Raw genomic sequence first — 24,114 nt, 5'->3', positions numbered from 1 at the left:
GGCCACTTTGTGCTAGGAACCCCAACTTTGGTATGCAAACCCAGTGGAACTGGTACCATAACATATCCAAAGCTGGGGTTCCTAGCACCAAGTGGCCCTGAGATACAGGGCCCCAAACCTGGTTCAGAAAATGTCATTCTCTGCTGCAGAAAAGTGCTTGACATTTTCTGAACTGATGTTTGGGGCCCTGTATCTCGGGGCTACTTGGTGCTAGAAACCCCAGCTTTGGAAATTTTATGGTGCTAGTTCCACTGGGTTTGCACACCAAATTTGGGGTTCTTAGCACTAAGTGGGTGCTAAGTGATTGCTGCAGATAGACACAGTTGACCCAAATTCGGTCAACTGTGTCTATCTGCAGCAATGTCATTTCGGGACCCTTTGGGTTCAGAGACCCCAAATTTTGGCTGCAGCTGGGAGGCATCTAGGAACCCTTAACTACCGAGTTTGAAGTTCAGGGGACCTATGGCTGCAAATGGGCACAGTGAGGCATGCAAATGGGCACAGTGATGCTGCAAATGGGCACTGTTGACCCTCTTTTCCACTTACAGTAGCTGTGCATTTCTCACCCTCGTCTTATACTCGGGTCAATAAGTTTTTCCCATTTTTTTTGTGGTAAATTAGGGCCTCGACTTATACTCGGAACGACTTATACTCGAGTATATACGGTATTATTTCACGTGCCACCCACACGGGATCTACCCTTTGCACACTACAGAGGATTTACATTATTTTTTATTTCACTGGCATTTTATTTATATATTTATTTTTATCATCCTTCACTATTGTTGATATTAGCCCCACTTAGGGGGTGTTATACTGGCACTCAATTTTTCATGTATGTAGGGAAATGTTCACTTAATTCACGTGTTGTTCACACAGGACTTATCTTTATACAATACAGAGGATTTTCAATCTAATCATTATAATTTATGGCAATTAACTAAATCTTGTGGATGTGGCAGACTCTGCTTATCCAGTAAACACCATTTAAACAGGGCAGCTCCAATTTCCCCAATTTCTTTGTCATTTATGGTAAATTAACTCCCATTGGGAATTAATTAAGGGGAGGCTGCAGCCTTTACAAATCTCCTATGCGCGGATTTCCAACCTAACATTTCAATGTTGGGATGATGATGTCACACCCCTGACATTATTTCCCTCCCCCGGATCTCTGAACACAAAGCTTTCCCTCCAAATGTTCTGTGTGATAAATGGTATAATGGGGGGCAGGGAAAGGGTTAATACGATGTAAATGATGCGATTGGTAGAAGGTGATATGTGGGAACCACCATTTAGCTCTGGTTCACACAGCACAACATGAAAGTCGCAGCGACTTCCAGCTTGACTTTGCTCTACAACTTCCTGGCGACCAGGTGCGACTTCAAAGTGACTTTACTGAGAAACATTCCTATGTGACTTTGATGATCCGTGTTTATAGCGTGTTTTATCACATGACAAAACATGCGTCTGATAACCGTGATTGGGGCGTCATTAACAATCAGGCTGCATTTACATCTGCATGATTCTGAATGCACACCAACCGCACAGAAATTGTGTGCTTTGCCGCACGTTTCAGAAATGCACTGCAACCGCGCATCACGCTTGTACTGCAAAAATGGCAAGGCGAGCACGATGCATGTTTCCAAATTGTGTGGCAAAGCATGCGTTTTCCTGCAGGTTGCCGGGCATTCAGAAACTTTCAGACGCCAACGAATGGTATCGCAAGTGCAACGTGTGTTCCTGCACAGCAAATCATTATCTTACGGGTTGGCGTGCGTTCAAAAACATGAAGATGCAGATGAATTGTAACGCAAGTGTGATGCGCATTGCCCCACAAAACATGCAGCAAAGCATGTGTTTTCTTGCAGGTTGCCGTCAGTTGTAAATACGTTATCATTCATTCACATCTGTACATTTCCAACCACACAGCAACTTGCAATAAAATCCATGCTTTGCTGTGCGTTTCTGCGCAACAATGTGCGTCACACTCGCGTTATTATTCATTTGCATCGGCAGATTTTGAATGCATGGCAGACGGCAAGAATACATGCTCTTTGCTGTATGTTTCAAAAATGCACAGAAAGGCGCATTGCACTTGCGATACCATTCATTTACATCTGAGCATGTGTGGCGTGCGTTGCTGTGCATTTTTCAGACGTATGAAAAAGCACACATTTTCTGTGTGGGTCGCCTCGTATTCGGAAACATGCAAATATGAATGTCGGCTAATTGTTAATGACACCCTGTTGGAATTCAACATGAATATCGTATTTGTACATATATTTCATTACTATACCTAAGAGGAGAAAACTCACATGGTTTTTGAAAAGGCTGAAAGTGTCACACTTCCGGGATTACAGGATGTGGCCTCCCAGGTTGGAATGTGGCCCATTGCGCATGACAATGCTGGCTCCGATCTGTCTATGGGAATTTCCTGATTAACTACTATCCACCCAGGCTTCAAAGGCAGATAAACTGACAGGGATGATGGATGAGGTGAGATACAGGAAGTTAAGGGCCCAGGTGTTTGTGAAAGCTGACATCGGTCAGATGCATGGACCAACACTGCCCCCCAGAGGACAAAACGGTCCATATGAAAGCCTGTTGAGGGAAACGCCCCAGAGACACTGTGATTCGTCCAAAGGCAAAGTTGGGCAGGCAAAAGGGGGGGGTCTGGATGAGGTATGTTTGTTAAAAGTAATGTTTGCTAAAGAAACAGTCTCTTGAAGACCTGAGGACCAGCCGAGGAGGATGTGCTAAGTATCAATCTTGTATTGTGTTATGATTGTAGGCCTTGTAATATTGCAATCTCTTGTAGTATCTTTATGTTAGTTTTCCTAATTATGCTGTTTTAATACATTCCTATTTTTATTGGGAAATAAATGTAACTTGTTTTACTAGCAGCACCGTGTGTTTGGTTTCATAGCTAACCGGGTATTATTGTGATATTAACAATAGCATGTGCTCAGAGTTTAATAGGCCAACTAATTATAGGGACTAGACAAATTAATACACAGATATAATATTATTAATTATATTGATTACTACAATTGGCACCCCCAGAGAGAGTGTGAATTTTATTTTTACACAGAATCCACAAAAACCTGATGTATTTTTGTCTTGAGTCCCTGTAAGTATTAATCCTAAACTACACCCAGAACTCAAAATCATCTCTAGTGTGGACAAGATTGGCGCTGGCTTGCGAATTCTGAAACCACCCTTGGATGGTCATGAAGATTCTGTGAAATATTTCATCAGGGAAACGTAGAATCTGGTGAGATCTTTCGTTGATATATGTATATATGTTAAACATTTGTATCATTAATATGCTTTAGGCCTGTAACCAGCCAAAGGTGCTGGCGGGTAAAAGGGCTGATCACCCTTGGTTAGAGATTGACAGGAAAAAGTGGGAGAAATATAGATTGTTATTTTTAATTTTTAATTTTTTACATTTTTTTTTTACCCACGTGAGAGTGAAATAGCTTTGTTCCAATAGGAGATCAATGTGGCCTGCAACCTAACGGTAAGGCATTGATTGAGAGTCTGCCTTGTGTCTTAGAATGTGCCTTGCGTCTGGTAGGCTGTAGAACTACAAGTCACTGTTAGGTTTAAATGGCTTTGTAGCAGTTTTTTTTGTTTGTTTATCTTTGCATGGTAAGCGACTCTGGTAAAAGCAGGTCAGACCAGCTTTAGTGGGGGTAGGCTAATTAGCATATCAATGAATATTCCCCAGTAAGCATGTGGTAATCCTAAAAGCCACATAGAACCTACAGGACAGAAGTGCTCATATACAAGGCAGCCGATAATGCCACAGTAAGTGTGGTGTGTCTTTTCTATGGATATGCAAAAGTTTAATGGTTTTGAAGGATATCAGGTAAAAGTGGTAATGAATGAAGAATATTGAATGCTAGAAGAGCGATTCAGTTTTTTTTTTCTTTGTGAGTTGTAAGAGCTAACGATAATTGAGTTTGGTTTATTACTCAGTGCAGTGTTGGAACGCTGGTACAAATAGAATTGTGTATTGTGTGGATTGTATGGTTGTGAAATGGAACTGGTGTATACATATGTTAAAAAGTACGCTTCTGCCAATTATCATTCATGTGCAGATGAACCTCTTAAAAGCCAGTGTAAGGTTCTATTGTCACAGTGTCACCAACATAATAGCAGATTATTAAGATTAAGAAAGGTTGGCAAATGAAATTGCAGTGTTGCTCAGAATGAAAGTTATATCTGAGCAAATGGAGGGGAAGTGGGAAGCAGAGAGGAGACGTCTCGGGGAGGACATAGAGAAAATCAGTGAAAACCTTCTAAAGATTGCAACAGCCTCCAGTAGTGAGATGGATGAATTGCGGACAAAAGCAGGCAGTTTGTCAGGAAGAAACAGTGAGCTACAAGAACAGCTGCAGAGGTGCAGCATGGACTGTGATATGAAGAGCAAACTTTTGGAGTCATTGCGAGTAAAGTTGTCAGAGATGGAAGAGTTGGTTATGTCTTTAGAAAGAAAGTTAGCAAATGCACACTCCCAGCTTCTTACTAAAGAGCAATGTATAGTATCGCTCAATGAGCACAAAGGAACGTGCCAATTGGCCAATATCTGCACAGTCAATGAGGAGAAGGGCTGTGATGAAACACATTCTGCTATTGCACCCATAGCTTTGAAGCAGGATAACAGTTTGATTACAATCCAAGAGAGACTTACTTTGTGCCAGATTCTGGGTGAATTTAATGCCCTGGAATCACCAGTGAGTCTGTCCAATAAATTTGAGGCTCTAGTCCTTAAATTTCATTTGACTAATGAGGATGCATGTTCTCTTCTGAGAGCATGGCTACCAGGACCTTTGGCAGGCCAGTTATTTGCACAGGTTAATGATAACTTAGCAGATGCAGAGGTGCGGAGGAAAGAGTTGCAGCGTATTGTGGACAGTCGTGATCTTAATGGGGTGGGCGACTACATGGCAAATGAGGTTTGATGTAGAAAAATGTAAAATAATGCATTTGGGTGGCAAAAATATGAATGCAATCTATACACTGGGGGAGAACCTCTGGGGGAATCTAGGATGGAAAAGGACCTGGGGGTCCTAGTAGATGATAGGCTCAGCAATGGCATACAATGCCAAGCTGCTGCTAATAAGGCAAACAGAATATTGGCATTAAAAAGGGGATCAACTCCAGAGATAAAACGATAATTCTCCCGCTCTACAAGACTCTGGTCCGGAACCTTGGTATGGGAAGGAAGATACAGGAATGGTTAACAGATTGGGATAGAGATGAGAGCCTTCTGAGGATGCTGCAGCAAGAGAGAGCTAATGCTACTATAGCCATCTACCATGACCAGAATGTAATAAAGGAGGTAGTACATCAACTAGAAAATGATGTGGGAGGGTCTTGGTAGGAAGTAATATTCGGATTCCAGTAAGGCTAACAGTATTTTGAATTATTTGATACATCCCGTGGTAATATTACTCATTATTGCTGCAGTTTCATCATTGGTTCAAGTTGGTATGTGTTGTTGGACTCGACATTTGTATAGGAAAGTCTCGCATTTATCTATACAAGTGGAGGGACGAATTGATGGTAAGGTCTCTTTATACATGCTAGAGGCTTTGCTGCCAGTTCAGAACCCTGAAATACCACTGACGTGCCAGAATTGTGGTAGGCAAGGCCATTGTGAGCGAACCTGCCTAATCCCGGCCCGTATCAACAGGGAGGAGGTATAGGAGGTTGGGAATGGGATGTTTAGTCTGATGGATCATAGGTATATATGTATATATATTATGGTAATGGGTTGATTTCATGTTATGGTATAGTGTGATAAAGGTGTATTTTAGGCTAATAACATGGGCCAGAGGCCCTCCTCGAGACTCTATCAGAAAGCTGGTTGATAGGTTGCTCTGAATGTGTGTTGGTGAATGGTGAGTGAATGGACACCCCTTGCCTGTACTGCACCCTGTCCTGAAGATATCGGAGAGAAGAAGACACAGAGTGGTGACATGGAAGCTGTCACGGAAGAATAATGTTGGTGTGTCACCCAGTAGCAAAGCGGCACGTGTTGGGAAACACAGCACGTTAAGACTGTTATGGACTGTTCCACAGGAGCTGGTTGTGAGGCCTATGTTGAGAGGCGCAACACACAGCAAGACCCTTATGGACTGTTCCATAGATGTTCCTGTTGAAAACCGCAATACGTTACCACAGTTAAGGACTGTTCCATAGGTACTGGTTCACAAGCACATGTTGGGGAGCAACACACGTTAAGACAGTTATGGCTGTTCAATAGGAGCCGTGTCTGGAGAAGGCTGGTATGCGCCCTTCAGGCGCAAAGCGGAGTATGTTGAAATTCAACATGAATATCGTATTTGTACATATATTTCATTACTATACCTAAGAGGAGAAAACTCACATGGTTTTTGAAAAGGCTGAAAGTGTCACACTTCCGGGATTACAGGATGTGGCCTCCCAGGTTGGAATGTGGCCCATTGCGCATGACAATGCTGGCTCCGATCTGTCTATGGGAATTTCCTTATTAACTACTATCCACCCAGGCTTCAAAGGCAGATAAACTGACAGGGATGATGGATGAGGTGAGGTACAGGAAGTAAAGGGCCCAGGTGTTTGTGAAAGCTGACATCGGTCGGATGCATGGACCAACACTGCCCCCCAGAGGACAAAACGGTCCATATGATAGGCTGTTGAGGGAACGCCCCAGAGACACTGTGATTCGCCCAAAGGCAAAGTTGGGCAGGCAAAAGGGGGGGTCTGGATGAGGTATGTTTGTTAAAAGTAATGTTTGCTAAAGAAACAGTCTCTTGAAGACCTGAGGACCAGCCGAGGAGGATGTGCTAAGTATTAATCTTGTATTGTGTTATGATTGTAGGCCTTGTAATATTGCAATCTCTTGTAGTATCTTTATGTTAGTTTTTCCTAATTATGCTGTTTTAATACATTCCTATTTTTATTGGGAAATAAATGTAACTTGTTTTACTAGCAGCACCGTGTGTTTGGTTTCATAGCTAACCTGGTATTATTGTGATATTAACAATAGCATGTGCTCAGAGTTTAATAGGCCAACTAATTATAGGGACTAGACAAATTAATACACAGATATAATATTAATAATTATATTGATTACTACACACCCCAATCACAGTTAGCAGACGCATGTTTTGCTGCCAAGATGCATGACGCTCCATGACTGAGAAGATTCTTGATCTACTTTGGGGTGTTTGTTGCATGTAGTGCAGAACATTCCAGTGAATGGACTCCCTATACACAATGTGTGCTTACACATGAAAAATACACAAATAATGGAAGTGGGAATGTGCGTTTCCGCTACGCTCAGGTGTGACTGGGATGTGTTGGGAGGAAGATTTTAGGCAGCAAGGATGACCAGGGAGGAGAGGTGAGGGGTAAAGAAGCCTCAGAAGTCGCAGCAAAGTCTTAAAGATTCAGACAAATGTACAACTTTCTGGTGATTTTACGTTGAAGTCTATGGGAGTCGTGCAGCACAAGAATCAACAAAAAGTAGTGCAGGAATTATTATTTTTTTGCAGTGACACAAAACGCAGCAATTAAGACAACACCCAATAAAATCTTTGTGTTTTCACTTGACCTGCAACTTTACATGTCATCAGAATGTTGCTGGAAAATTGCTGTAGTGTAAACCAGGGCTTAGGGCTGAGGAAAGTGTGAGTTCCCAGGAATTCTAACAAGTGTGGTAGATGGAGAACATGTCTGATAATCACCGTTATACTGTATGCAGGTTCCTGCCCATTCTCTGAATTCATTTAGGATATTCTCACACTCACTTACCTGACATACTGACTCCTGTGTAGGAATGGAGATAGCAGTTTCTGGCACTCTGGACCCACAGTGAGATATACAAACTCTAAAGACTGAAAACTTTCTCTCTTCAAAGTCTTCAAGCAATAGTTCAGCTGCTTGGAATAATTCTCCATCCACAAGTGACCAGTATATGAGCTGCTCAGCTTCAAATCTGTACAACCAGACATGACTCTCCTAATGAAGTCCTCATCCTGAGTCTCATACAGGCAGAAGATGGTCTGAGTACATAAAATCTGTTCACTGCCCTTCATTAACCATTTTATCATTGCAGGTCTGTTGTCCTTCATGGTCCATTTTCTTATTGCAGGTTTGGCTCGGAGTGAGATGGGGATTCCTGTGATCTCTGAGAATTTCTTCACCTGATTTTCATTTAGGAGACCAAACAGGAATTGTACAGATAATGCTAAATGTGAGAAATGTGATTTGATGTCATGGAGTGATTTCCCTTTACAGATCTCTGGGAGGGAAGTACCTTTCATAGACCCAGACCCATCATCCATCCCATAATAGAGAGCAGCAAGGAACTCCTGTACATTCAGGTGGATGAAGCTGTAGCAGGTCTGGGTTTGGACGTCCCAACGAAAGATGTTCTCATCCAGAAATACAGACTCCACCTCAGACAGAGAAAGTCCATGTCTTTCTAGATCTTTCTTCTCAAATAAGATTTGTTGGTTCAGAACTCCCTGATTGGCCAGAGCACACAGCTTCTTCAGACAGGTTTGTTTCCTGTGTACAGACTGCTCCTTCTTGCTGTGATGGTTTAGTAAAACCTCCAGGTAGAGAAGGTAAATTGAAGTTGTCGTATGACAATGAATTAAATTCAAATCCTTTCTTATTTCTTGTTTCATTACAGTGCAGACAATCCAGCATGTGATGGGGACGGCACACATGGTGTACACAACGTCATTGTCTTTTATTATACTGAGAACCTTGTCTGCATTTTCTTTATTTCCAAAGAATTTATGGACATATTCCTCTCGATTGTCCCTTGTAAATCCCTGGATTTCCACATTGCGAAAATCTTTGATGAATGTGTTAAGTTTCTCCATGGCCAGTGACCTTGTGGTGATGATCAGAGAAGATTGTGGGAGAACCTCTCTCCTGAGCAAGCTTTGGAGAATTATTTCTTTGTGGGTTTCCATAGAAATGTCAGGACAGCCCTCAGATTCCTCCTCCAGAGTCCACCTCAGTTCATCAAACCCATCAACTATGGTAAGAAGTTTTCTCTGACTTCTAGGATCCTTCAGAATAGACACCAGGTCGTCTGAACTCAGTCTGCGGGCTTTGGATAAAAGTCCCACAAGGCTTATGTTTCCAGGGATGGTGTTGATTTCTCTACAGCTCAGATAAAACACAAAATCAAACTTGTCTTGGTAGAGATCCCCAGAGGCCCAGTCCAGCATGATCTTCTTGGAGGTCATTGTTTTTCCAATCCCAGCAGGTCCTTGTAACACCACAATCTTAGGGATGAACCCATATTCATCAGGGTCAAAGAGGGCCTGGATTGTGGTTGGGGATATTTTCTCCGTGATCTGTAGATGTCTTCTGCCTGAACTTCTTATTTCTTCCTCTTTAACCTCTTTATTCTGGGGTCCATTTATCATCAATAAATTAGTGAATCTTTCCTTTAGATGAACAGCCTCCCCCATACAGGAATTATATTCTTTAATCCTCTGGAAGTTCTCTTTCTCAGACTCTTTGTGATCCTTACTGAAGTCTTTATGAGAGAAAAGAGAATATTTTATTCCTCATACACACATGAAAAAGTATTTATAAGACAGAGTTGGAAATATTGTATTTTAACCATAAACCCGAAGAATGGAACCCTAAAAGAAGATATCCCATGAAATACAGGACTGTGGAAGCATCCAAACTATGGACACACCATCCAGATCAGAGGAGTAGCTACAACCTTCAGGGCCACGTTGCAAGAAACCATTAAGGGTCCCCTGACTACTGGTGCTCTTTCCATCAGTCCCAGGGCCCTTCCCTGCAAAAGTGGGGCCCTTCTTGACTTGTTTCTGTCATGGGGCCCTTTAAATGCCCTGGTTCACACTGCTGCGACTTATTACATGACTTGCAACACAAAGTTGCATGACAGATCAATAAAATACACATTAATTTCAATGGGTGCTGTCCTAATCAATGTGGCTCACGTCGCAGCAACAAAGAAAAAGGATCCTACAATACTTTTCTATGACTTTGGTGCGATTTGAGTGCCATAGACCACAATGTTAAATCACAAAATCACAAACAAGTCACAATAAATTGCAAGCAAGTTGCACAACTTTGGGATCACAGCAGTGTGAACTGAGCCCCTGTTCTGCAGTGGGCCCCCTTCCTGCCCTCTTGGGCCCCCCTATAGTGGCAGAATGCCAGGGCAACCTTTGCAACCCTGGTAGTTCCACCACTGATCCAGACTACAATAAAACAAAATGTTCATCCAGAAGAGATTTCATATGAAACGTGGATGTCCTACTAACCTGATAATCTGTTGTCATGTGTCGTCTCCTTCAGTTTGGCTGGAAATAAGATTAGGGAAGTGATTAGTCCTGACAAACCTCTGAAATGTATAAAATAATAACTAAGAGAGTTATTAGTGTAGCAGATCCTCCCAGACACCATCATCCCACCAACCCTCGTTCACACGTGTGTCAGTACCATGTGATTATGTGACATTTATTCATCATTTCTAAAGCCTGATAACTGCCTTCCATGCCTGCCATGAATATTACAATGGCAGCACACAGTGCTGGTCACACAGGAGCGGTAGCGTTGTGTCGTGTTATAAATGAAGCCGCATGTCGCTGTCATGAGACATCCACGCTTGTCAGTCGCCTCCATTCATTTCATGGTGATGTCCAATAATCGCTGGGAATTGGAGGACAGACAGTGGAGGCTCCGGTATCCCAGAATGCACTGGGAAATAATAGAGAAGTAGGACAGAGCAGCTCCAGTCACTTCTGGTTGTACAGAACAGCCGTGTGGAAACTCCAATAGCTTCTGTGTGCCGGAAAAATCACCAACCAGCCGGCAATACTGACAGTGCCGGGCAGGAAATGTGTCACTGCACAGCCAAAAACCTCTTATAATTATATATACTAATCAGCTGAACACAGAAGGATTCATCCACAAAATCCAACACCAAATACATAGAAAGAGAACTGTGCAGCACTACAAGTGAGACTCCCTAAACCTAAAAATAGGATTTTTATTTCAAATGTTTAACCACTTCCCTACCCGCCCATAGTCATATGACGTCCACAGATGGGATCTCCCATCCTGGGTGGGCGTCATATGATTCATATGATTCCTGGCCATCTAGGGGGCACGCACGCGCCGCCGGGAGCGTGCGCGCGCCCCGCCGGGCACCCACGATTGCCCGTTAACCGGGCCGGCATGTGGATCTGTGTGTGTAAACACACAGATCCACAGCCTGTCAGCTCTGAGGAGAGCGATCTGTGTTCCCAGAATGGAGGAACACTGATCGGTCTCCTCCCCTTGAGCATCCCCTCCCCCTACAGTTAGTAATCACTCCCTAGGAAACATACTTAACCCCTCCCCGCCCCCTAGTGGTTAACCCCTTCACTGCCTGTCACATTTACACAGTAATCAATGCAATTTTATAGCATTGATCACTGTATGAATGTGAATGTCCCAAGAATGTGTCAAAAGTGCCTGATGTGTCCGCCATAATGTCGCAGTCACGAAAAAAAATTGCGATCGCTGCTAAAAAAATAAATAAATATTTTTTTTTTAAAAATGCCATAAATCTATCCTGTATTTTGTAGACGCTATAACTTTTGCGCAATCCAATCAATATACCCTTATTGCGATTTTTTTTACCAAAAATATGTAGAAGAATACGTATCGGCCGAAACTGAGGAAAAAATTCGTTTTTTTTAAAAAAAATTGGGATATTTATTATAGCAAAAAGTAAAAAATATTGTGTTTTTTTCAAAATTGTCGCTCTTCTTTTGTTTATAGCGCAAAAAATAAAAACCGCAGAGGCGATCAAATACCACCAAAAGAAAGCTCTATTTGTGGTGAAAAAAGGACGTCAATTTTTTTTTGGGTACAACGTCGCACGACCGCGCAATTGACGTTTAAAATGCGACAGCGCTGAAAACTAAAAATTGGCCTGGGAAGGAAGGGGGTGAAATTGCCCTGTATTGAACCGGTTAAACAATCAACACGTGTTTCAGCACAATTATACAGGAATATTACAATGTTAGAAAAAACACTATAAGTAAGATATTGTCAAAGTACTCAATATTGCAGCAGGATGAGTGAGACCACCTAAACTTTAGCAGACTATGTACATGCAAAAGACCTACTTTGTGGTCGGCCACTTATGATTGGTGATGTGCAGTGACACCTCCCTTACAGGATAGATATAAAGGTAGCTGTGCAGTGCCAGAAGTGAAACTCCCTAAACCTAAACGTGTTAATATTTACACATTTTAAACAAACAACCCAAATATACATGATGAAGCCCCGCCTAGGGCGTAACGTGTAAGTTGGAGACGTCATCACGCCTGTCAGATACACTAGGAGAGCCGCTGTTATGCTGTTATGAAGGAGAGGAGGGTCGCCGGCTGCTCTGTGCATTCTTACATGGATATATTGTGATTCTATGTGAGGATATATTAAATGTTATTATTAATAAACTATTAATGACCCGAGTATCCCAGATATTGTGACAAATAAAACAGATCTGGCATAGCTCCCAAATTTTTGAGATGGGAATGAGGGACACCTATCAGCAAAAAGACTTATCACATGACTAGCAACACAAAGTCACATGACAAGTCAATACACATTAATCAATGTGGCTCAAGTCGCAACAAAGAAAAAGGTTCCTGCAATACTTTTCTATGACTTTGGTGTGATTTGAGTGGCATAGACTACAATGTTAAATCAAAAAGTCGCAAACAAGTCACAAGGAAATTGCAAGCAAGTTGCACAACTTTGGGATCACAACAGTCTGAACTGAGCCCATGTTCTGCAGTGGGCCCCCTTCTGCCATGTTGGGCCCCCCTAATGTGGTGGAATGCCAGGGCCCAGTCTCAAGTTCAACCTTTGTGACCCTGGTAGTTCCACCACTGATCCAGACTACAATAAAAACAAAATGTTCATCCAGAAGAGATTTCATATGAAACGTGGATGTCCTACTAACCTGATAATCTGTTGTCATGTGTCGTCTTCTTCAGTTTGGCTGGAAATAAGATTAGGGAAGTGATTAGTCCTGACAAACCTCTGAAATGTATAAAATAATAACTAAGAGAGTTATTAGTGTAGCAGATCCTCCCAGACACCATCATCCCACCAACCCTCTGTAGATTGGGGTCTCTCCTCCTCCAGGTGATGGGGAGTGTCTTTGTCTGCCTGATAACATCTCAGCACATTGCAGTGACATGTGACCATGGTGGAGGGGACCAGAAAACCCCCCAATTCTCTATGCAGGTTTACAGACACACACCTAGAATCTGGAGCCTTGACTCCTCTTTCTGATGGAGGTTCAGGTGGATGCATGAGGCACAAGGCTAAGAACCCCGAGCAACAATCATGAGGGTCTCCTAGGAATACAGCTATATATATGGAGGTTCTGTATAATAGACAAGTGGCTGTAATTGTATTGCTCTGCTCGGCATGCTGAGTGATGTCATTGTGTTATGGTGACTGAAGTGTTACTCTGCTTCACTTTTACATTGTTCCTGAACTCTGTAGCTTTTTCATTCATCCACAATTTTATATTCAAATTTATTTAATTTTGTAAACTCCATCAGTAAAGATTGTTTAACCCCTTAGTGACTGAGGGGAAACAAATGTTAATGCCTGAACACAATTTTGCAACTTTGACCTGTGTTAGTAAATCTGTACATATCATCCCAACTACATTGTGTATCCAGGAGGATCATATCCAGGAGGATTATACCGTATTAATTTCAGGACAAATTGAGCTTCTTTTGGTAACACCGGTACAAACACTGTTAGTTGTGGTTTGTACATGTAGTACGGTCTAAAAAACATATTGCACGCATAAAACTAAATCTGGTACTGACCTGGGTCAAACCTTGATCTAACTATTTGTATCTTTATTAGAAAGAACACAATAAATTATATAATGTATCATGTATGTATACAATTGTAGCAATAACTCTCGGTGGAGCTGCTGATTTATTTCGGGCCTGTCCTCTATGCTCCTCACCCTTCTTAAATTGTTCAGTCCAATTGACACAGCTGTAGTGCAGTGTTGTAATGGTATGAGTATAAACTTTAACCCACAATGTACACTTACATTACGCTTGGGTGTTGTGCAGTGTAAAGTAATACACTAAAACAGTTGTAATCCAGAAGACTGATTAAGTGTTCCTATGCAAAGAAGACAAACATCCAGCATCTGTTCTTGAACACTGAAGTCTATGCGGATGTAATGATCTCCAACTTAACTAGTTCCGTGGGACTATCAGTCCCAGCAACACTCTGTAAAAGTATTAAACAAACTTCCGGGTATTAACCCTCTGACCACACGGGATCCAAGCAGATGGATGTCTCCGGTTCAGCAGTTCTCAGTCCGTATGGAGCATCCACCACGCCATCACACTGTTCCGTTCACTAATGACCAGGAGTCCTCGGTTATCTCCTCCATGGGTCTCCGAAACGATCACTTCTGCTGCTCCAGTCACTGTGATGCGATGGCAGGATCCTGGCTGCTGCTCCGCTCCTTCTCAAGGTAGGCCGCAACCCTGTGGGACACACACACCCACAGAGTTCTGCTGGCAGGCCACGCGTCCCAGGAACAAGAGACCTAAGATGGCCGCTGCTTACCCTTTTATATCCTCCCACAATGCAGTTCAGTTCTCCTCTTACCCAGGAGCATTGTGGGTGGGTCATAGTTAAAGTTCCGAAGTAAACAATCAATCACTTCCATGTCACTTCTCTGATCATGAGACATAAAAGCATTGTACCTTCTCAACTGTCCGCAAGATGGCACTATAACTATTGTCCTGTATAGCACACTTATGGCTAAAAACAAAAGTTGCCAGCGCTACATACTCCCCCTGCTCTAAATCTTTGGTCCCCAAAGATATGTAAGACCTTGTTCCTGCTACACATCTTAGCCTCTAAACGAGTACACAGGACCGACAGAGAAGCCTCCCACCAATTCTCAGGTGTTGGAAAGCTATTCTGTGTACCCACAAGATCACCTTAGTATCAGATACAGATGTGCCAAGGGGTGAAACAGGGCTCTCATTGTCCAGATTTACTGAGGAGGTACTAGGCTCAACAACATTCCTCTTGCTGGTAACCTGTGTTGTCTCAGAACACTCACCCAATGTATCATACGTAAGTCTCTTGGGTGGGCAAATGTTTCTCAACAGGTCATTGTGTAACCTCTGATGTAGATGATAATTCTTCCTCAGGAATGATCCTGACTGCATCAGTGAGAGGCAGATGGTGATTTCGATGCCAAGTCTTAGTTGGTCCAGCACTTCCTTCTGGCAAATTTCAAACACTGGAAGTCCTGGGAGCTGTTTACACACAATGTATGGCTGTGATCTCCAGCTATTCGCCAGCTTGTGTTTGCCAGGAATACCCAAATTCCTCAATAGGACTGGGTCACCAGGTTGAAGATCTCGAACCCTTACTTTAAGGTCAAAATTTCTTTTATGTCTGCTCCCTCTATTAATAGATGTATGAGATAAATTTGCGCAATGGATTAGGTATTTTGTTATGGGTGTGGCTGCTGTCTCTACAGATACAATACCACATAGGTGGAATGTATTAGAAAATGGTAAAAAAGCAGGAGATAAAACTGATTTTTTCTTTGTAGTGAACAATAACTCTATGTGTTACCTAGTATCCATAATTCCTAACGTATTGCTTTTAAAGATGGTTATTATAAACCTGTGTGTGCCAAAAATAGGAAGTGGGGAAAGAAAGAATGCGGCCGAGGGTTAACGGTGACGTTCTTTGCTGACAGCTCGGACCTCACGTTCCCTCATTAACACAGACCGCCTATACCCCTGCAGGGGAAAGAAAAATCCGGTGAGTGCAAGCATTGTCAGAGCATGCAGACAAGGCACTAATTAAAGAACCAGCACCTGGATAAGAAGTTTTTCTACAGATATTTGACCCTCAAAGATTGAACACTACAAAATACTCCAAAAAGAACTTTTTTCTCACAAACAGAACTTTTCCTATACAATTAATACTGGTTACAGCACATCAGTCACTATTTATGATGGATAATTTGCACAATTTTGTATGAACTTAGTATGATTTAGCACTGGTCACTTTATTGATTTAGCACAATGCACTTCTGTTGATTAATTAAAGCACCTTATGTTGCTATTTCACTTTTATTAGTAAGAATCCAGCACTAGTCACAGATTAATATAAAAACACTCGATTTTTTGGCACACACAGGTTTATAAACAATCATCTTTAAAAGGAATACTTTAGGAATTATGGATACTAGGTAACACATAGAGTTACTGTTCACTACAAAGAAAAAATCAGCTTTATCTCCATAAGGGCAGCGCCATACTACTCCTGCTTTTTTTTTTTCTAATACATTCCACCTAGGTGGTATTGTATCTGTAGAGGCAGCAGCCACACCCATAACAAAATACCTAATTCATTGTGAGGATTTATCTTATACATCTTGCATAATTTTGTATGAATTTGTATGATTTAGCACTGGTCACTTTATTGATTTTGCATAATGCACTTTTGTTGATTAATTGAAGCACCTTATGTTGCTATTTTACTTTTATTAGCAAGAATCCAGCACTAGTCATAGATTTGAATATAAAAATACTCAATTTTTTTGGCAAACACAGGTTTATAATAACCATCTTTAAAAGCAATACTTTACTAATTATGGATACTAGGTAACACATAGAGTTATTGTTCACTACAAAGAAAAAATCTGTTTTATCTCCATAAGGGCAGCGCCATACTACTCCTGCTTTTTTACCATGCTCCCTCTATTGCCTGACATAGTCCGGGCCTTCTCGTAAGCAGTCTTCAGACTCTTCCTCAGCCTATTTGTATATCCTCTGTGGGAGGCCTCTGAGGTGTGGTCCAGAGAAGTTCCAAAAGCCAGATCCACTGGCAATCTAACCTCTCACCCAAACATCAATCGATAAGGGGAGAATCCTGTGACGTCGCTCTTAGTGCTGTTGTATGCATGCACTAAAGCAGTGATATGCTTACTCCAATTGGGCTTTTGCTCCAAGGTTAATGTTCCTAGCATGTTAAGAATGGTTCTATTAAACCTCTCAGGCTGGGGATCTCCTTGCAGATGATAGGGTGTAGTTCTGGACTTTTGAATTCCCAATAGATCCAATAATCTCCTGATGAGTGTACTCTCAAAGTCCCTTCCCTGATCCGAGTGAATCCTCTGTGGTAAGCCATAATGGACGAAAAACTTTTCCACTAGCGTCTTCGCCACTGTGACTGCCTTCTGATCTTTGGTGGAAAAGGCTTGAGCAAATCTGGTAAAATGGTCTATGACTACCAAGATATTTTCTTGCCCACTCAAGTCAGATTCTAGACATAGGAAATCAATGCAGACTAAATCCATGGGACCTTGGCTTGACAAGTGACCCATCGGGGCTGCCCGTTGTGGCAAAGTCTTTCTCTGGATACACCTATAACAGGAGTGACAATAACTCTCCACTTCTTTCCTCATGTAAGGCCAGTAAAATCTATCCTTTATCCATTGAAGAGTTCTTTCTGACCCCAGATGTCCATGACAATCATGCAGAGCGATTAACACTGTTTCTCTGTGTTTTTATGGCAGAAACAGTTGCCACTTCTCCTGCAGTTCTTCAGAGGGGCCCCTTCGGTAGACCACCCCTTGTAACAACTGCAACCGATCCCACTCCTTGTGTAACAACAGATCTTCTTTCCGGGCACTTTTCAAAAGTAAAGCCGCATGCTGACTCTCCAGAGCTTCCAGTACTAAGCTGCAGAGTGGATCCTCCTCTTTCCTAAGGTCTTTCCTTTATAGCTTGGGTAGACCCTCTGCGGCAACCTGAGAGACATTACAGTAATACTTGGGTACTCTGGCTGTAGTCACTCCAATTTCTTCAGCCCTGGCCCCACCTTGCTCCTGCTTTTCTGCTCCTTCACAAAGGGCTCTTACCCCTTCGGGGGCAAGTTGAGTCCAATCCTCTTGGGAGCTCAGGGGACTGTAGGGTCTCCTTGACAGCACATCTACATCTCTGTTGCCCACTCCCGGTCTATACTTCAGGCTGAAAGAGAATGTTGAGAGAGCTGCCAACCACCAATGGCCTGTGGCGTCCAACTTTGCGGTGGTGAGCAAGTATGTGAGGGGGTTGGTATCTGTTTTGACTACAAATTCGGCTCCATACAGATAATCCTCAACTTGTCTACCACAACCCACTTCAAGGCCAGAAACTCAAGTTTATGAGTTGGGTAGTCCTTCTCAGCAGGAGACAGGCTCCGGCTCACATAAGCAACAGGCCTCAAATGTCCATTATGATCCTGATAGAGCACTCTGCCCAGCCCATCTCAGCTGGCATCCACATGCAGTTCATAGGGCTTGGTGGGATCCGCATAAGCCAACACTGGAGCAGTCGTAAGACACTTCTTCAATTGACTGAAAGTCTCCTTACATTGCGGAGTCCACTGATCCAGGATAGATTCCTTTTTCTTCCGGGGGCTCTTCTTTTCGCCTCTCGGGTTTCTCCAAATCCACATCAGCCTCTTCCTCATTCTTCAAGAGTTCTGTGAGTGGGTGGGCTATCTTTGCGAACCCTTCCACAAACCTCCGATAGTAGGAGCAGAATCCTAAGAATGACCTGAGCTCAGTCACATTCGTGGGCTTTGGCCAAGAGGTAACAGCTTCCAATTTCTCAGGGTCAGTTGCTACTCCTTCTTCAGACACAATGTGCCCCAGATAGTTCACTGAAGATTGATAGAACTGACATTTCTCTATTGAAAGTTCCAGACCCTCTTCATGTAATCTTTTCAGAGCCTTTTCCAGCCGCTCTTCATGTTCTTCAACAGTTCGGCCAAATACGGTGATATCGTCTAAGACTTCAATCAAGTTCATGTCACCTACTGTCTTCTTCATGAGCCGCTGAAAAGTTGCTGGGGCCCCAGGCAGACCTTGTGGCATCCTGTTAAACTCATAAAACCCCCACGGGGGTGATGAAAACAGTCTTCTCCTTGTTCTCAGGACTCATGGGGATCTGATAATAACCACTCTTCAAATCTAATACACTGAACCACTTCGCCCCTGACAGGCTCTGTAGGGCATCTTCTATACGAGGGGTAGTGTATTGATCAGGAATGGTTCATCGGTTCAGGGTCCTATAGTCGATACACTGCCGTAGTGACCCATTTTTCTTCCTCACTACCACTATCAGAGAGGCGTATGGACTCCTGGACTCCCTGATGATCCCAGTCCTTTTCAACTCAGCCAGCTGTTCTCTAAGGTCTTCAAGATCTCCCAAAGGGATCCTCCTGACCCTTTCTCGAAAGGGTTTGTCTTCTTCCAGTCGGATCTTATGTTCTGCACTCTTGGCATACCCCACATCAAACTCACTCCTTGAGAAAACTTTTTTCCATCTCAAGAGCTGGGCTTTGGCCCTCTCCATCCAGGCAGGCGTAAGGGAGGTGTTCTTCGGGCAGAAATTCTCTATGGGAATCTCCTCTTCGAGTCCTCTTTGGACATCACTTGGCGAAACTGGGGTCGCTTGATTTGCTTGCCCAAGCAGAATTCTTGCTGGTATCTCCACAGGCAAGGCCGTCGTGTTCCGAACACTGACTAAAACTCTCCCCCTGCTCCTCTTGAGTGCCTTTTGGGAGTATTTCTAGACCCACATCCTCTTCTTGAGTGTCTGTTTCCAAGACAATGAAGGGACCGGGTTGTCTCCAACTCAACTTGACAGGGGCCCTCATGCATACCACTTCACCCGGCTGTAACAGTTCTTTACCCGGTCTAAACGCCAAACCTTCCCCACCCCTTCTGGTGGGGCCTTCTGTTTGTGTACTATGTCCTCATACACTTGAGTTAACATGGGATGTACCCTAATGGCCGGGGCACTTTCGTTCTGTACAAGTGGTGTCAAGAGTCCTCTTGACCAGATCAGTATTTGTTCCTATGATAAGGGAACTTTTATGAACTCCAGGGGGTCGGGGACATACTACTGCCAGGGTGTCGAAAGTCTCCCCTTTTCCAGCCACACTTGGGTCAAAGGTGAGTTTGATGGGGATGTATTCCTCATAAGGAAAGTTCTGGGTGCCTAAACCCCTTATCTCCAATTCTACCAACTTTTGAAGGGGCAAATGCTTGAGATGCTTCACATAGAAGTCTTTTATACAATAAGGTCACCTGGGCTCCAGTATCCAGCAGTGCCTTGGCGGAGATTCCTTCTACCTGGGTTGGGATGATCAGAGAGGGTCCCACTAGGTTGAGGGGAAATCCACCATGAGTGCTCGGCTTACTCTGCTTGTTAGCGTGCATCTTGACTCTTCGTTTCCATGGACTCTCATTCAACTTCATTCTTCCTCTTTTCCTGAGAACTTGGTGAACTTGGGTCTCGTTGGAGTTTGCAGAAGTTACAGGGTGCCCAGTTGACTCCTTCACTGGGGCCCTTTGACGTTTTCCCCCAGCTTTTGACGTTGTACTGCTCCCCTTGGACTTGGGCACACGTTTCCGAAATGTCCAACCCCTCCACAGTTGAAACAAAGTCTAGATTGGGCTCTGGGGAGTCTGACACTTTCTTTAATTTTTTTGTTCATTCAACAGGTGGATTTGGGGGTCTTGAGGTCATCAAAGCCATCGTTTCCATTAACTGGGCCACCTGAGTCTTAAGAAGCTCAATCTGGGGATCATCATTCACCACACTAATCGTTGGAACTCCAACAGTGTGTTTTGATTCTTGGATGTTCTCCTTCTTCTTTTCTAGAATGGCTTCTTCCTCCCGCACAATCCGAATTAGATCTGGGTACTTCAATATGCCTCCATCTTGGTGAGTTCTTAGCTGGAGGGTGATAGGGTCCAAAGGCTGGGCACCCCTCAAGACTTGTTTGGCTCGAATTTCATCCACTTTACAGGGATCTAATCCCTTCTTCAGTAATATCTGGTGAATGACCTTGTCCAACAGTCTCATGTATTCTGACAACTTCTCTCCTGTTTCTTGATAGGTGTGTTCTAACTGGTAAATTAGGTCAGAAACCTTTTTTGGTAAGCCCAAATACATCTTGCAGGATATCTAAATAGTCTTTGGCTATACAATTCTGTTTACTGAGCTTTAAATTGCGGATGGCCTCAGAAGCAGGCCCTTTCAGACTTTCAGTAATCCGCTGTTTCTTTTGTGTCTCAGGGATGTCCCACTCATCCAACACTTGTGTGGCCTGCTCCAACCACTCTTCAAAGGTGTCTTCTCCCTTGGGTACAGGCCGCTGGCCCCAGAAAATGCCCAGTTTGTGGTACCCAGTCCCTAAATATGTTGGTTTCTCCTTTTGGCATTGAGACACTGTTGCCTTTTGAGTTTATGTGAAATCTCCATTAATAACTGTAAAATATTGTAATAATGACATATATTTCAGTTAGAGGGAAATATATTTAAAATACTGAGTGTTGTGTTGGTGTTATTGTAATTAGTTCAACTTCAAAGGTTGGCCTTTTGTTTTCCCTGATAACATCTCCCCTGGGTAGTAAACAACAGCCTTCTTTGACTCATCCAATCAGGCTGTGCCCAATATACATTTACTAGGTACAGTGACCAATTAGGGAGAATTATATTAGCCACACTACAGAAAGGAGGGGGGATATAATGCTTTGTGACCAAGCTAACTCACTCTTTGGTGTGGGAACAGACAGCAGTCACCATGGGCTTACCTGAAGTTAACAGGTAATCTAACTCTATACAGTAGGTGACCGCGATATTGTGTCAATCTCGCTGCACTTCTCGGCGAGATTTGACACCTACGAGCCCCGTCGCAGGAGCCAGCGCCGAGATGGCTCACTCATCGGGAAAGGAAAACTTTGTTTTCCTTCCGCGATGAGTGACAGGCAGTGCTGACAGCTGTCTAGTATGAATCCTGAGGCGGGAACACCGCGCCAAATTTTAAATGAAAAAACCGGCATGGGTTCCCCCCTCGGGGGCATACCAGGCCCTTAGGTCTGGCATGGATTGTAAGGGGAACCCCCTATGCCGAAAAATCGGCGTGGGGGTCCCCCCCAAATCCATACCAGACCCTTATCCGAGCACGCAGCCCGGCCGGCCAGGAAAGGGGTGGGGATGAGCGAGCGCCCCCCCCCCTGACCCGTACCAGGCCGCATGCCCTCAACATGGGGGGGTGGGTGCCTTGGGGGAGGGGGGCGCCCTGCGGGCCCCCCCACCACAAAGCACCTTGTCCCCATGTTGATGAGGACAAGGGCCTCTTCCCGACAACCCTGGCCATTGGTTGTCGGGGTCTGCGGGCGGGGGGCTTATCGGAATCCAGGAGCCCCCCTTATTAAGGGGGCCCCCAGATCCCGGCCCCCCACCCTGTGTGAATGAGTATGGAGTACATGGTACCCCTACCCATTCACCTAGGGAAAAGTGTCAATATATATAAAAAACACAGTACACAGGTTTTAAGAGTAATTTTTTAGTCAGCTCCGGGGTCTTCTTCCGACTTCGGGGGGTCTCCTTCCGACTTCTCCCGGTGTTCGGCCTCTTCTCCCGGGCACCGCCGCTATCTTCTTCCAGCTCTATTGCCAGCGAGGGGCCCGGTCTGCTGCCGCTGTCTTGCCGCCGCTGTCTTGCCGCCGCTGTCTCGCTGCTTCTTCTCTTCTTTTCTTCTTCCCTGATGTTGACACGACGCTCTCTCCGGCTCGAATGCTGTGTGCGAGCTGCGGAGCCATTTATATAGGCGGTAACCCCGCCCCCTTATGACGTCATGGTCCCAGCATGCGCAGGGACTCTGGGGTCACGCCCCCTCATGACGCCAGAGTCCCTGCGCATGCTGGGACCATGACGTCATAAGGGGGCGGGGTTACCGCCTATATAAATGGCTCTGCAGCTCGCACACAGCATTCGAGCCGGAGAGAGCGTCGTGTCAACATCAGGGGAGAAGAAGCAGCGAGACAGCGGCGACAAGACAGCGGCGTCAAGACAGCGGCGGCAAGACAGCGGCAGCAGACCGGGCCCCTCGCTGGCAATAGAGCTGGAAGAAGATAGCGGCGGGGCCCGGGAGAAGAGGCCGAACACCGGGAGAAGTCGGAAGGAGACCCCCGAAGTCGGAAGAAGACCCTGGAGCTGACTAATAAATTACTCTTAAAACCTGTGTACTGTGTTTTTTTATATTGACACTTTTCCCTAGGTGAATGGGTAGGGGTACCATGTACTCCATACTCATTCACACAGGGTGGGGGGCCGGGATCTGGGGGCCCCCTTATTAAGGGGGGCTCCCGGATTCCTATAAGCCCCCCCGCCCGCAGACCCCGACAACCAACGGCCAGGGTTGTCGGGAAGAGGCCCTTGTCCTCATCAACATGGGGACAAGGTGCTTTGGGGTGGGGGGGCCTGGTACGGCTCAGGAGGGGGGCGCTCGCTCGTCCCCACCCCCTTTCCTGGCCGGCCGGGCTGCGTGCTCGGATAAGGGTCTGGTATGGATTTGGGGGGACCCCCACGCCGATTTTTCGGCATAGGGGGTTCCCCTTACAATCCATGCCAGACCTAAGGGCCTGGTATGCCCCCGAGGGGGAACCCACGCCGTTTTTTTCATTTAAAATTTGGCGCGGTGTTCCTGCCTCAGGATTCATACTAGACAGCTGTCAGCACTGCCTGTCACTCATCGCGGAAGGAAAACAAAGTTTTCCTTTCCCGATGAGTGAGCCAGCGCGACATTCACAGTACCTGTCACCGAGAACCAGCGCGATGGTATCGCGCTGGAAACACAATCTCGTGGTCAGGTACTGTACTTGCATCTTATATTGTATTGTATATATGGTTCTGTGAGTAATTTGTAAATATCATGTAAGCCAGGGGACCTACACTGTACATTGTGTTGTAAATACTGTCTGATTGTGTAATTTGTATATATTATGTAACCCTATTAATAAATGTGTATTGCGGATGGAACTACCTCTTTGTTGTAAGATCTCTCAGATCTAGATATGTATATGTCCATACTACCACCTCAATCATTGTGGTAGTATGGACCAGTGGCGTAGTGTGGGGGGTGAGGAAGGGGCCATGGCCCCAGGCGCAACATTTAGGGGGGCGAAATCCCACG

The 24,114-nt window shown here is 44.4% G+C and overlaps 1 protein-coding gene across 2 annotated transcripts in view; it reads right to left on the bottom strand.

The window, feature by feature from the left end:
• LOC141133875 (NACHT, LRR and PYD domains-containing protein 12-like) overlaps positions 1–24,114 on the bottom strand; it is a 981,044-nt gene that overhangs the window by 901,942 nt on the left and 54,988 nt on the right. The window contains exons 3-5 of one of the 2 annotated variants that reach the window (XM_073623467.1): positions 13,022–13,060; positions 10,326–10,364; positions 7,810–9,559 (exon numbers count right to left, since the gene is read on the bottom strand). The exons of the other annotated variant lie outside the window; for it this stretch is intronic. Coding sequence (XP_073479568.1) covers positions 7,810–9,559; positions 10,326–10,364; positions 13,022–13,060 — 1,828 coding nt within the window. The remainder of the gene's footprint in view (positions 1–7,809; positions 9,560–10,325; positions 10,365–13,021; positions 13,061–24,114) is intronic. 2 annotated transcript variants of the gene reach the window in all.

Source organism: Aquarana catesbeiana, linkage group LG03, assembly GCF_042186555.1.
Source record: "Aquarana catesbeiana isolate 2022-GZ linkage group LG03, ASM4218655v1, whole genome shotgun sequence".
NCBI classification, from domain to species: Eukaryota; Metazoa; Chordata; class Amphibia; order Anura; family Ranidae; genus Aquarana; species Aquarana catesbeiana.
Note: the sequence above shows the minus strand (reverse complement) of the source record. Positions and strands in the feature narration are given on the sequence as shown.